We start from the raw sequence: 13333 nt of genomic DNA on the forward strand, positions 1-13333 counted from the left end.
GAGAACAAGAGTGTACTTGCATTTTACTCTTCTGGCTTTCAAGTGAGCACTTGCCTGAAACATTATGAACTGTCAGAACAGAACAGCATCATACATTCCCTTTTTGTTGGGAGAGTCTTATTCCTGTTTTTAAGAGCTGATTAGCCCCAAATGTTGGGGGAGGGAGACAACAGCACATCCTGCACTAAGGAAAATACTGCCATGCTGCAGAGTGGGCAACAGAAGTCAGAGCAGCAGCTGCTTTGTCAAACCAACCAATGCAAAATCTATTGTGCCACTGATGTCTCATTAATATGAATATTGGAAAGGTTTTATTGCTTTTCACATTTTCAAGACTTAGGTCAATTAATTCCCAAGAATTTCAAAGATTCATAAAAGCTCTTTGAAAAAAATATGGGGTTTTTGGCATAGATTTGGTTGCAAAATCTGTAATCAGTATCATATCTGGACAACCACTATTACTATAAATGCAATAAAAGCCAGAAATTGACTAGGAGTAATTTTTTTCAGCACTACTTAAGATGCCACACATATGAGGAAATATATAAAAAGTAGAATATGCACTTTTGAAAAGGAACATAGATGGCATTCCAACAGAGAGTAAAATAAAGCAAAACTTTCAATATTAGGAAATAAAATACCTAAAAACATTGTGCCAAATGAAAACAGAATGCAAGTTCCTAAGGCTGCAAGAAAATGACCAAAATTATTTCACTATTCTAGAGATTCATCACAGTATCTTTGGTACCTGATTAAAAACAAAACAAAAAAAAAAGAAAGAAAAAAAAGAAACAGAAACAAAACAACAAAAAAATAATCCCTCTAAGATTCTTTTATTTATAGGTACAGACATACACAGAGATACAGTTATGTTTCTTACAGGTATTCTCCCTGCCTTTTGATGTTCTTATTTTTAACCCCACTGATAAAGTCAGAGTTCTATTCCACTTACTTATTGGCTAATTTTTCATTAAAAGCTACCATGATCACCAGTAGGACCTGTACTACATCACTGAGGTGGAGTAAAACATATTTCTCATTGAGTTTTGCATCACTGGAGCACATAAATGAATTCAGGACATAAAAATATTCAGGTGATGAGTACCTTTAGGATTGAGCTTCACAGCAGATGATATAAAATTCAGTAGCTCATAAGTGAACTAAATTTTCAGATCTGCTGATCTGTCTTTAAGACTTTGGATTCTAAATACCTATATATATAACATGTTGCAGTAGAACTTTGGAAAATATTGAAAGAAATCACTTGTATAGTGTGTCACTGTGCACACCAGAGTCCTAACTCATCCTGGGAGCAAACATCCACAGGGAAGTGAGGGTCATCAATAGTAGGGTCATCTCTCTGACACATCAATATTCATCATGAGTGGCAAAATAATCCGAGATTTTCCAAACAACAGGGACACACACCAAGGGCATCCTGTTGTCACCTCACTCAGGGTTAGGGTTTATACCAAACTTAATAACAAAGCAAAATAATGGAACTCCTAGAGTATCTCAGTTGTCTAAATCTACATCAGAATTATGCAGATATTTGTTTTGCACATTTTCAAGTATCACCACAATGCCTCTCCTTAAAAATAGACAAAAAAATGCATTTGAACTGCAGCAGTACTGCCTTTAAATGCTTGGTGGGTTTTTTTATCCTCTTCTCACTGTTTAAAAAAAGAATAAGTATTGACATCTTGAGACCTTTGCAGTTGTCCTGGAGTCATTAATCTCTGGCTGACCTAATAAAATCAGACTTTACTTATATTTCACTGATACCTTGTGATAGTCTTGCATGCACCCCTCAGCTTGTTAGTTATTATATTTGTACTACAGAACATGAAATATGACACTAGAAATAAATCACTTTCTTTTGTGGAGAAGAAAAACCACTGCTGCATTTTAAATGTGAAACACTTCCAAAAGTGTCTCATTCTCTATTAGCAGTACCATGAAGAAAGTAAATTTTTTTATCCTTCAAGTGGAAGCCAGAATGGTGACTGTCATACAATTACAGCCTCACCAATTCTACCATGAGTCAAAATAATAAAATCTCTTTAAAACAACTCCCTCTGCCAAGCAAAAAAACCTTCCTAAACTATTTGAGAATTTCTTCTTCCTTGCAGTTTCTAAAAATTGACATTTTCTGAATTTGAGCTTTACAGATTCACATTCTGGCCCTTAATCGATTTCATTTCTATGTAAATACAAGAGTGCAATTGTATGCACAAAATGTGTACAGTAACTAGAGAAGCATTTGTTGCTACCAGTTTGTTTTTTATGGGCTCTTTGTGCAAAAGCACAACTACAACTACAGTTCCTACAGAAGCTGTGCCCTTCTGTTCCCAGGGAAAAGACTCTCCCATGCTATCACTGCCACTCATTATTTTTTCTTTAGTCTCCTGCACAGGCTGCTCCTCTGTGTGAGAAATGTACCTGGCAAGACACTGGAGTGTTCAGAAATCAATAGAAAAGGAGCATAAAATGACAAAAGAAACTACCCCAACGTGAATTATTTGGTTTTTAGTGCCAACCCTTGTGTTTATCAGTAAAAAGCACAGGCCTTGATGGTATTTTAATTTTACCAAAACCAGAAATCATGCACTGTTTGAGGACAAGCCAGGACAACATGTGTGCAGATATATCTTTTTCCTTATCTTATGTTTATTATAGATCAATTTGGAGTTTCATTGCATCCCAAATATTAAAGAAACAATTTTTAGATTGTTAATTTTACAGCTCATGAATTATGATTCAGCCAATTTACATCCACCTAATCTCAAGAAAAAATGAGATTTACAGTGAAGTTAGCAGATAAAAAAAAACCACCACTAACCCAAGGCAGTACTGAAAAATAGGTCAAGGAAATGAGAGGAGTTCTTATGTCAGGAGCCCCTAATTCAATTTGCCTCATGTTTGAATCAAGAAAAGAATCAAAGATTAGCAACCAGTCAGAAAAAGTAACGTACAGCTTAAAATATAGGTATGTGTAACAGATTTTGGCAGTTCTAGCTTCGACAGAATTGAAGTCTGTAAGTTTGGGTGCTTTTAGTTATTTGTTTTGCCTACAGTTTTTAAAATTTATTTCATATATTAATTTAATATTTTCGTTATTATTTTGATTATTTAATTTATTCCTATGTATTAATCTGCTTATTGAATCCCACACACTGTTCTGAAATATACTACAATATTTCAATGCATTTTGATTTTTGCTTTTTGAAGAGTATACATAGTTACCTTCTCAGTCTTGTTTCTTTAGAAAATCTTTGTCATTATTGCCATATTCAATATTACAGGGAAAAAAAAAACTTCATATGGCAATGCTGAAGCCAGTAATATTTAAAGAAAATCACCCCACAAATGTTTTTTTTTGTTTGTTTCTGTGGAGTATCTCATGATAAGTACCCCAACAAATGTATCTGAGGCACTTCAATCCTCCAGCAAAGCAGCCCAGAGCTAACCATGGGTTTATGGATGCCTCTGTGCTCACCTGAAGGTGCTGACACCCTCTGTGTCTTCAGCCTCCTGTTTTCTATTTTTTTTATTGGCAGGCTGGGATATCATTTTAATTTCTTGTCTTGGGCAATTCATAGGCTAAATTAGGTTTCCCTCTGTATTTCTTTTTTAAGCAAGACAGAAATACGATAATTGATAGCAGTACTGAATATTTCTTGAAATTGCTTTGGCAGGAAGTCAGGGAATGAGTTGCAGGGGTAAATTGCTGCCACTCAGCAGCCCAGCCCAGTGAGGGACACTCATCTTCCGAGTGTGTGGCCTGAGGACACTGAAATTATTCTCATTTATTCAGGGGCTTTGGGCCCCTTTTGGCATCCTGTGTGATTTAACAGCCTCCAACTGACAGACACCTACATCAGACATTCCTGCCCCACTGTGTTATTAAATGTCTGGTTTTTTAATGAGAATCTGCTTTATTGCCTTCATTTTAGATGCCATTTTAGAAACTTTCTGAAGGTTTTGAACTCCTTGAGCTTGCAACAGTACAGAAAGGGTCTTTGCTGGGGGCAACCATGCCATGGAGAGATTCTTTTTAGCTCTTAAGAAAACCAGACAAAATATTGCCTCAATCAGGATAGGAAACTGCCTAAAATAGGCATATCAGAAATCTTTCCTTTTGTACAGTCTGTTTCTCATATGAGTGAGAAATATATAATATCCCTCATATCTCCCTGTGGAAACACTCACCAAACAGAGCTCAGACTCTGAGAAGCAGGAACCATAACCCCTCAAAACTTTGTCTCTAAAAATTTCCTTTCCTGCATTTTCCAGCTGCTCCAAAAGCCAGCCAGTGGCAGAAGTAACCCAGCCTTCTTCCCCCAGCACTACCTTGGCCGTCCCTGAAATGCAGTGGCCAGGCAGAGTAAGACACTGAGCCCAGCAGTAAAACATGCACAGTTTGCCCCTCAGCACTGCTTAGGTGGGCCATGAGAAATAATAAATAATAGCACCTATTTATCTGTTTCCACAGGACAAATACCCACCCACGGGTCCCCTGGTGCACTGGTTCCTGAACTCCCTGGAGATAATGCAGAGGAAAGAGGAGATTGCTCATCTTTGGCCACCTGGATCCCACTACCAGTGTGAACTGATGCACTGATCCTGTGAAAGGTTGAGCCAATGCCTGAGGTGTGAACTTGCTGCTGTTCTTGATGGAATTTGTCCTTCAGCCAACCACAGCAATGTTAACAGCATTAGAGAAGATGCTACAGTAAAACACATCTCCAACATTTAAACAATTCTTTTAAGGCCTCACTAAAAGCTGAAATATTATCTCCATCTTAACATACACAAAGCTGGAAATAAACTGAAGGTATTGGCATATGTTTAAATGCCAGTATTTAACATAAGGAACAATAGTATAACAAATGCCAGAACTGATCATTGCCCAGAAATGTCAGTGCCATCTCTCAAATTAGGCAAAAAAGACAATGAAACCCTCTCCCTCCCTAATAAAACTGTTCCTTCCTTGTCAGCAGAAAAATGAGAAAGAATCTCTCTGACAAAATAACTATTTTTGTCCTGACCAGCAAGATATAATGACATTAAGAACACCCAAAACAAGAAGTCCAAGACGTAGATGGATAAATCTATCCTTGTGATCTATGTCAGGATATGAAAGGGAGACTTCAGAAAGATTCCAGAGCTCTTATGCAGTTGAAAAGAAAGATTAAATAGAATTTTGAAGTATCTGGCTATTAATCAACAAAAATTCCATCTCCTCATGAGAAACTTAAATTCCACTGAACATTCTTATTTAAAGGACAGAAGGAAAAAAGCAACAGCCAGTGACCAGCTCAGGTGCTTGTGCTGACCATGCAGGTAAGAGGGACACTTGGAGTATTCCGGTAGCATTTCAGATGACAAAGAACTCCCTAAGCACCAAATGCCTCAAGTGTCCACCCTAAAATTAAGCAAAAATGGCAAACTTCTCATAAAAATATGCTGATCTAGGTGTGGATATCCATATGAGTACTCACTTTCAGATAACCATGAATATCTCAGTCTGATGTCCAGGTTATAAAGCGTCAATATATTGTGGCCAACTTAAAATTGAACTGGGAGAGACTACTGCTAATAAAATAAACAACATATAGGTAATTAGCTTTCTCAAAAAAGGTTTACCACCCTCTGAAGTGTTGTCAGAGTGCTGCTTTCACATGAGCATTGTGAAGCAGAGAAAATGATGATACTGGTGCATGTTTGACTTTTCACTCAATTAATATGAAAATATTTGTAGACTGACACAAGAAGCCAATTTTTACAGAAAAACACAAAAAATAAACATAAGGGTTTAAAAATTTGGCTATTTCCAAGGATTTCTAGCATACCTCTACTGGTAACTTGCAACCACATCTGCTGTGGTCACTGAAGCAACTCTAATACAGTGGGTAGATAAAGTTAATTTTAAACTGGTTAACACAACCACAGGCACTTCTTATTTTGCTGTAGTGAGGCTGGAGCTCAGCATGGGCTCCTTTTTCCAATGTTTAATCAGCTCCTAACTTGATTTTTATAACTTATGTGGGTCTCTACAGCTGCACTAATCCTAAACTGCCCTTTTCCTTACATTTCAGAGCAGTTCCAGTTACCAGACTGCAGCAGACAAGTAGACACATAGAACAGAAACATTTAGAACAAAAATCTCCTGTAAATCAAGTCATGGACACACTCTATAAATATATAATAAGAAAAATGCCTTGCTGCTTTAAGGTGCATTTTAAAATGAAGCTTGTTTTGTCATCAATCTGAGCAAACTCCTTGGAAAAAGACTGAAATGGAGAGATGAATCTAATTCAAAGAGGGCAAATGAAATGTTAAGAAGCTCATATTTCCTTGGTGACTATTTAATAATATTTTCATTAGCCTGCCTCACACCTTTCAGCTCCACTGAAGGGAGACTGAACAAGTTGCCCATCACATATTAAATTGCAGGACAAGGCACCTCCTCCCATCCTGGAGCCTGTGTGATTAAAGAACCATAAGTTTGGTGCACCTCTGGCTCCTACAACCCTTCCTTGACCTCATCTCAGCCCTGGCAGGAGCAAGGTGTAAACTCAGCCCTCACCTGCCAGCCCAAAGATGTCTACAGAGCACTGCAAGGCAGCCTGTGCATTCCCAGAGCTCTGTGACACCTGGGGCTGTGTGCTTGGGGTGGATATTATCCAGGAGCCCACCCACTGTGTTCCTGCACCATCTGCTTTCCCAGCACAGCCACTTCACACTTTTACAAGCCTGGTAAAATCTGCTGTGGTCTTCCTAGGTGCTCAGATGTGACCAGACTGAGGGCTTAAAATAGTCTCAAATGACACTGCAGCAAATTTTCCTATTTACCATTTTAATTACATACAGTTTCCTTAAAAATCTGTTACCACCTTTCAGGACAGTCCTTGCTCATATGAACAAATCCTTTAAAATGAAACCCGCATGAAAAACTAGAAACCATGACACAGACCATTCCCACAGGAGGCTATGGACTATGAAGGGATGCAGTTGTTTGAGCAGCTGAGAAAAATGGAAGCACCTTTTATATAAAACTGTAATTTCAAAAAAAAGTAGTAAACTTTCTGCATCAAACAATTAAGAAGAAATGCAATATACAGCACTCAAAACATGACTGGGAGAGAGAAAGGCATTCTGGCCACTGCTCTGAAAACCTCTGTCAATTTAATTATCTTCAGGACAGGTGGTGAAAGAGTCAATGATTTGACTTTTTTAAGGGAGGAGCATTAAAAAAACAAGTATTTTGGCACATTGAGGATTTTACTGGAAAGACTTAGCCATGAGAAAACATCTTCAGCAAACACTTCTAATAAGGTTCTCTGTCACTAAATTACATTTTTAACCTACAAATGGTAAAGGTTGAAAGCTGACAATTGTAAGGGCTTAACTAAAACTTTTTCTCAGATTTTATTTTGTAAAGAAGGAATATATAGCCATAAGCCAGCAATAATAAACCTATGGTCTAAATTTCAGTGAGGATATTGTCTTTCCTGTGACCACTTTAGTTTAGTCTCCAGAACAACCGAGTGAGAAGCATAAATAGCAAACTTTTCAGAACTTTCTCTGAAGACACCCTGTTAATTAGGATTTTCCACACTAAATCTGAACTCCAACAAGATTGAAATCGTGTTTTTTCTGCTTCATAGAACTGCCAAGATAAAAAATACAAAATGCATTTGCTTATTTGTGCTCACAAAAGAATAAATTATCCACTTATCAGTCTTCTCAGCGGTGAAAATATTTCTCAAAATCATCAAACAAGTTATACACCACCATTGATTTTAAACATCTTGGCAGTGTGATTGGATGTTTGCCTGCATTTAATGTAACCGTTGTCTTTTCCTTTTAATATTTAAAGTCTGCCACTTTCAGCCAACTAGATTAAGTGCTTTGCTGAGAAAGAGTCAAAAGAAGCAGAAATAATAGAATAGAAAATAGAAATTGCAAATAACAGTCATTTTTTGCCAGCCAACAAACATCAGAGGTGAGATGTAAAGTTAGCCCATGAGAAGCAGCTCAGCATGAATTTTCCAGTAACCCAGGAATATGTTATTTGTCTGGAAAACTACTGGAAGAAAAATGCCCCTGCTGACATATCCATTTCAACATATTACAGTAAAACCAAAACAGAAATTCAGAAAGTTCACTTTTACAGCAGTTATAGTATGAAGTAGTAGCAGTGTGAAGTTTTGGTATTGTTTGGTTTTGTTTTTAAAATGTTATTTCTTATGAAGCCCTTATATAGGAAATGGAAAGTAAATAAGCATTAGTTTTGAGAGATACTCCTATTTCTCTATATTGCTGTGTGTTACAAAGTCTCACAGCTGTTTCTCAGAATTACAGACTCCATAAAATGCAAAACACATTAACGATAAATATTAAAACACTTAAAAATATTCCATGCACAAGTCAAATTGAAAGAAAGAATTCCTTCTTCTTCACCAGGAATCTGGGCTTTTACTAATGCTTTCCCTTATTCCATCCAGGCATAAGCCTGTGGCATGTGAGGAGAATTTATTGAGACATTTACTGAGTTTTAGTGAGTAACAAAATTTTTCTGAGCCTTCTATGCAGAATAAAAACTTTGCTCTCAAACCAGCTGAGTAGTAAAAGCAAAATGTTGCCCTGTTAATTAGAAAGGGCCTCCACAGCAAGCCCCATTGGTCATACCAGAAGCTTTTAGACTTCATTGTTTTAATTACCTTCAGAAACATTTTATCACAAATGTCCAGCACTGTAACACAGTGAAAAGCAATGCCAAATATTATTTTTGTTAGCCACCAAAATTATTTCATTACTTCATTAAGAGCCAAAACCATAATTGAATTACTTCATTGAAGTTAACCATAATTGAATCTTTAGATTACAAGAAAGCTAAAGCAAAACAGACAGCATTTTAACCCAATATACTGGGGATTCAGGGAAGGTAAAACACTACAGCGAATGATTCATTATTTCATAAAATATAAGGCAAAATCAGAGGTTTTGTATATTTGTCCAGCACTATATTGCTAATGCTGTAAAATTGCCTTCAGTTCTGGGTTGACAAGATTTCATGAAACTTGGTAATTAATTTATTGGCCTAATATTCCCCTCTTCACCAATCTGATGGAAATAACAGAAACACCTTTCTGGCCATGTTCATCCTCTCTGAAAGCGTTTTGAAATTTGTTGCAGTAAATAACCAGCATTCTCATCCTCCTGTGCAGAGAGGTTTTTGTGCCATTACTCTCAATTACTAAATTACTCCAAAAGAATTAAATTGAATTAAACAGTTAGGTGGTTTGTGGTATCAAAGAAATCATCAAGAAGGATCAGGGAACTTCTTTCCCTACCCACTGAATTTCTATTCTCAGTAATAAAGCAAGATCTGATCCAGAGTTACATCACAGACCAGCAGCCATGGAAAATAACATTACCACTGTTTTCATGGTGATTCATATCTCTAATTTTCTAATTCTCTTGACAGTCCTCACAGTCCTCCTGTGCCACAAACAGCATTAATGTCACACTAGAAGAAAACCACAGATCTTAAGTGTCATTTCTGAGAAAGGAGTTTGTGAAATTCATTATCTGTTATTTCCCAGGCTAGGCCATTTTAATAGACGTATCTGCAGGAGAGCAACAAAGTCAATGGACAACACAGCTCATCATTATTGCTCAAATAACAAATCACACAAAGAGCAAAATAAAAAACATGTTTGACCATAAGAACAAAACCTAAAATATTCCATATTGACAGCTGTCATTTTAGGAAAAAATCTCTGCATACCGTGTTTGCCATGCAGTCTGAGTGATGAAAAATGCAAAATGCTAAAGTTAGGGTAGGAAGCTAAAATGAATTCAAGTAGTTGAAGAGTTCTGCTCTCTAACTTTGTTTCAGCAGCAAACAAAATCAGCTTTGGGACTCTTTCTTTCACCCCCTCCCTGTGTGAAGAACGATTTGCTCATTAACTCCCTCTGAAGCTGAGGAGCAGCTCCAAAAGCAGAGACCAGTTCCTGCAGCTGCTTAGGCTGGCAGAATGTGCTGCCATTAACATCAGAATGACCCCGGTCCCTGGAGCCAAGGGCTGCTCCACACACAGCCTGCAGGAATGGCACATGCAGAAAGAGCTGGCTATTTATATATTTTGCGTCTGCTTTAATTACCCTATCACTACAGCACACAACAGCAACACAATTTATTAAGCACTGACAAATTTTATGGTAATTGAAAAGCCCAATTAGCAATTCTCACATCACGGGCAGATTTTGTTTGATTCAGCAACAGTAAAAGAAAGAAAAATTTAGAAGGAAAAAAGGCTCAAAGGTATGTGAAGTTCTGGAGGAATCCAAGTCTCTAATGTAAAGTATATTTAACACATGTTTGAAAACCATTCTCCTCAAGAAGGGCTTTGCTTTGGGAACGTGCCTCTTGAACCCATTCTCTGGAATTTTTTCCCTCATTAACATAACTGGTTTCTCTGGAAGAGAACTTTATCCCATAGGAACCATCAAGAGCTAAGAGAATATGCAACTTTATCTTAGCGAGTTGCATGCCATCATAAAATATTTCTGAATAGAAATACAATCAGTGGCTACACTTGGCAAAAGTAACACTTAAATGAGAGTTACCAATTAACCCCAGTTAGGAAAACCCCTGGGTTTATACTGATGTCACATATGGTATTAAAAAACCCACAAAAAGTTCACAGGGACTGTGAGCTGGTTTTGAAACCATGGGAGTAAAGTGCCAGAGCAACAGAGCAATGATGAGCCCCCAGGAACAGAGTACTCGAAATCCTTATTTCATTGACAATTAATTGTTCAAATAGATTCCAACCAAAACTATAATAGATTATAAGGTTAATTAATAACTTCACAGCAGCAAATAGGCTGAAAATAGGATCTCAATTTAGCTTAGACAATTATAAAGCTAAAAATTACACTTCTAGGGAAGTTTGTGTATGTAAATGATAGTATAATGAACTGGACCCAGACCACCACATATACATTGTGAATTTTGTTATGTGTGAGTGACCACATCACCTGTTTCTGTATCATTTTTTGTTACCTTTTTGTACAAAAGGCTGTGCTTGCATCCTGAAATGAGTGATGCCTGGCACCCCATGCTGCAGAATGACACCACCACCAAATATCTCAGCTCGCTGTGTTGGTTGGTTCTTGCACTCTGGGTGAAAGAACCCTGCTTGAGGGACAGCCACACCACACAATGCTTCCCTGTGGTGCTTTATACACCCTTCACCCCTAAAGTACCTACTGCCTGAGGTGCTTCTACTCAGTTCCCAGTCAAGATATGTCACCAGCTGGATCAGAGATGCAGCCCTGTCATTCCAGAGGGATTTAGGCAGGTGTACAGCTATGTCAGCAATGAAACCTTGCTCTTTGATAGGAGAGACAGACTCTAAGTGTGAAGCAAATCAAACCTCAATCTTTGGAGGAATTATGAATTTTCTAGCTCAAAATAGTGTAAACAGGACTGACTTCACTTTTTAGATGAACTACTCAAAGCTCTTAAGTTACATATTTTCTATTTTCATAAGAAATCAACAGGAAAACAGCTTCTATAATTCTACTTCTTCAGCCCCAGCCTGGTATGACTGACCCATGATCCTCAAAGCACCTTCAGCTCTCAGGGATATATAGTAGTGCCTGCCTCATTCAATTTACCATGGCACTGTTCTGCTGAGATACAGACACCTGTTTTACAGCTGTGAGACAAACAAACTGCTTGACAGCAATTAAGGTAAAACTTTGCTTTGGCAAAAAGTCTGGAGAACTGCTATTTCCTCAGTCTGTCATGCTCTCTGAAGAAAGGGCGAGATGTTAGCAAATTTTAATGACTGCTGTTAAGGGGAAATGAGGAATATTCAGAGAATTATACTTGCAAATTAAAGTCTGGTAACCTAAAACTTCTGTGGAGTTTTACTCTCAATGTCTCAAAGCTTGAAAAGAAACCACTGAGCTACAATTTACAATGATTCCCAGCAACACTTTCTAAGGATTTTGCACATGTCACTTGTTACTGGATTTAATTTTACTAGACTGAATGAAAGCTATTCTCTTTTGCTTGGAAAACACTCAAAAGTTCTTTCCTTTCTAGTTATCTTTTCTAATTTCTATCCTTTCTAACAGTGAAAGTTAGACATGAAAGCTTGACCTTTGGCACAATGCTTGCTTACAAAGTGTAGTTCCATAATTTCTGTCTGCATCCCCACTGAAACCACTTGAAAAGTTCCCCGTGGCGTCCCCTGTGTCAGTATCCAGCAGAGCTGAGTTGGCTCTGGACAGTGGATCACATTCCCCATAATCATTCATCTGTCAGAGAAGCTGTGGCTGTGTGTGCTTATCCTGGATCCATCCATCTCTCCATGCCCACAGGCAGTGCCCAAAATGACTGCATTTACTTTCTCTTGACCGGCCTGATTGCAGAGCAGAAAGAAATGCTGTTACAAACATTACTGTGAGAAAAACAAAACCAGCACACAACAAACACAAACAAAGTCCCAAAACTTCAAAAAGTCAATGCAAACAGTGGAGTAGCAGTAAGAGTGATGAAAACAGGTCATTCTAGAGGGATGTGGGGGATCCCACACAGTGCTGTCACACCACATCACACATCACCCTGCAGTAAGGCTGTGCAGGCACACCACGGGAAAATAACATTAAGCTGATATAGTCAAGCTAGAGCAAAATAATATGGATGTATTGCCCTTTAATCAGGTTTACTTGGGGTAAATTCAAATCAAGCAGGAAAAAAAAAAAGCAAAACCAAAATAAAACAAACAAGCAAAACCCTAAAAGTAGTCCCATTGTTCTGCAAGAGGCACGAGTATCTCAAGCTCACTGTGTAACCACAGATTTCCAAATCTTGGCGAATCTTCCTAATTCAAAGACAGAAAAAAAACCCCTCAAAAAACAAATAGCAGTTTAAAATAGAAAGTGTGAACAGACAAAATATCAGATCAGAGGAAAAAACAGCATGAAAAGCTTTATCACACATTTGCCATTGCTTGTTCTTTTTTGCCATCTTTGGTCTTCACTACAAATTGCCATCGCCTTTGCATATTTTATGAAAAGAGTATCTGGTGAGCAAAGGAGGGAAGAGAAACATCAACCTTGTGATTCCTTCTTCCTTCAAAACACACTTCATCCATTTCAGACTTGTCTTAGTGGACCTGTTAGTTTGTTAATCCCTAGGGAGTTCCTGACAAAACATCCTTGATAGATGTGACAAGGTATGTCAGCTTTGTATCACTAATATTTTGTACTCCAAGGCTCCGGTTACTCTGCACATCTCTTTCCA

General features: G+C 37.7%; 1 protein-coding gene across 3 annotated transcripts in view; it reads right to left on the reverse strand.

Moving 5' to 3' along the window:
- The window catches only part of LOC120507258 (protein FAM13A-like), a 51201-nt gene that overhangs the window by 2215 nt on the left and 35653 nt on the right, over positions 1-13333 (reverse strand). Inside the window, exon 7 of one of the 3 annotated variants that reach the window (XM_039719657.1) lies at positions 12210-12449. The exons of the other annotated variants lie outside the window; for them this stretch is intronic. Coding sequence (XP_039575591.1) covers positions 12431-12449 — 19 coding nt within the window. The 3' untranslated portion in view covers positions 12210-12430. Of the gene's footprint in view, positions 1-12209; positions 12450-13333 lie in introns of those variants that run through there. 3 annotated transcript variants of the gene reach the window in all.

The sequence above is a fragment of the Passer montanus genome, unplaced genomic scaffold (genome assembly GCF_014805655.1).
Source record: "Passer montanus isolate IOZ18808 unplaced genomic scaffold, ASM1480565v1 scaffold42, whole genome shotgun sequence".
NCBI lineage: Eukaryota > Metazoa > Chordata > Aves > Passeriformes > Passeridae > Passer > Passer montanus.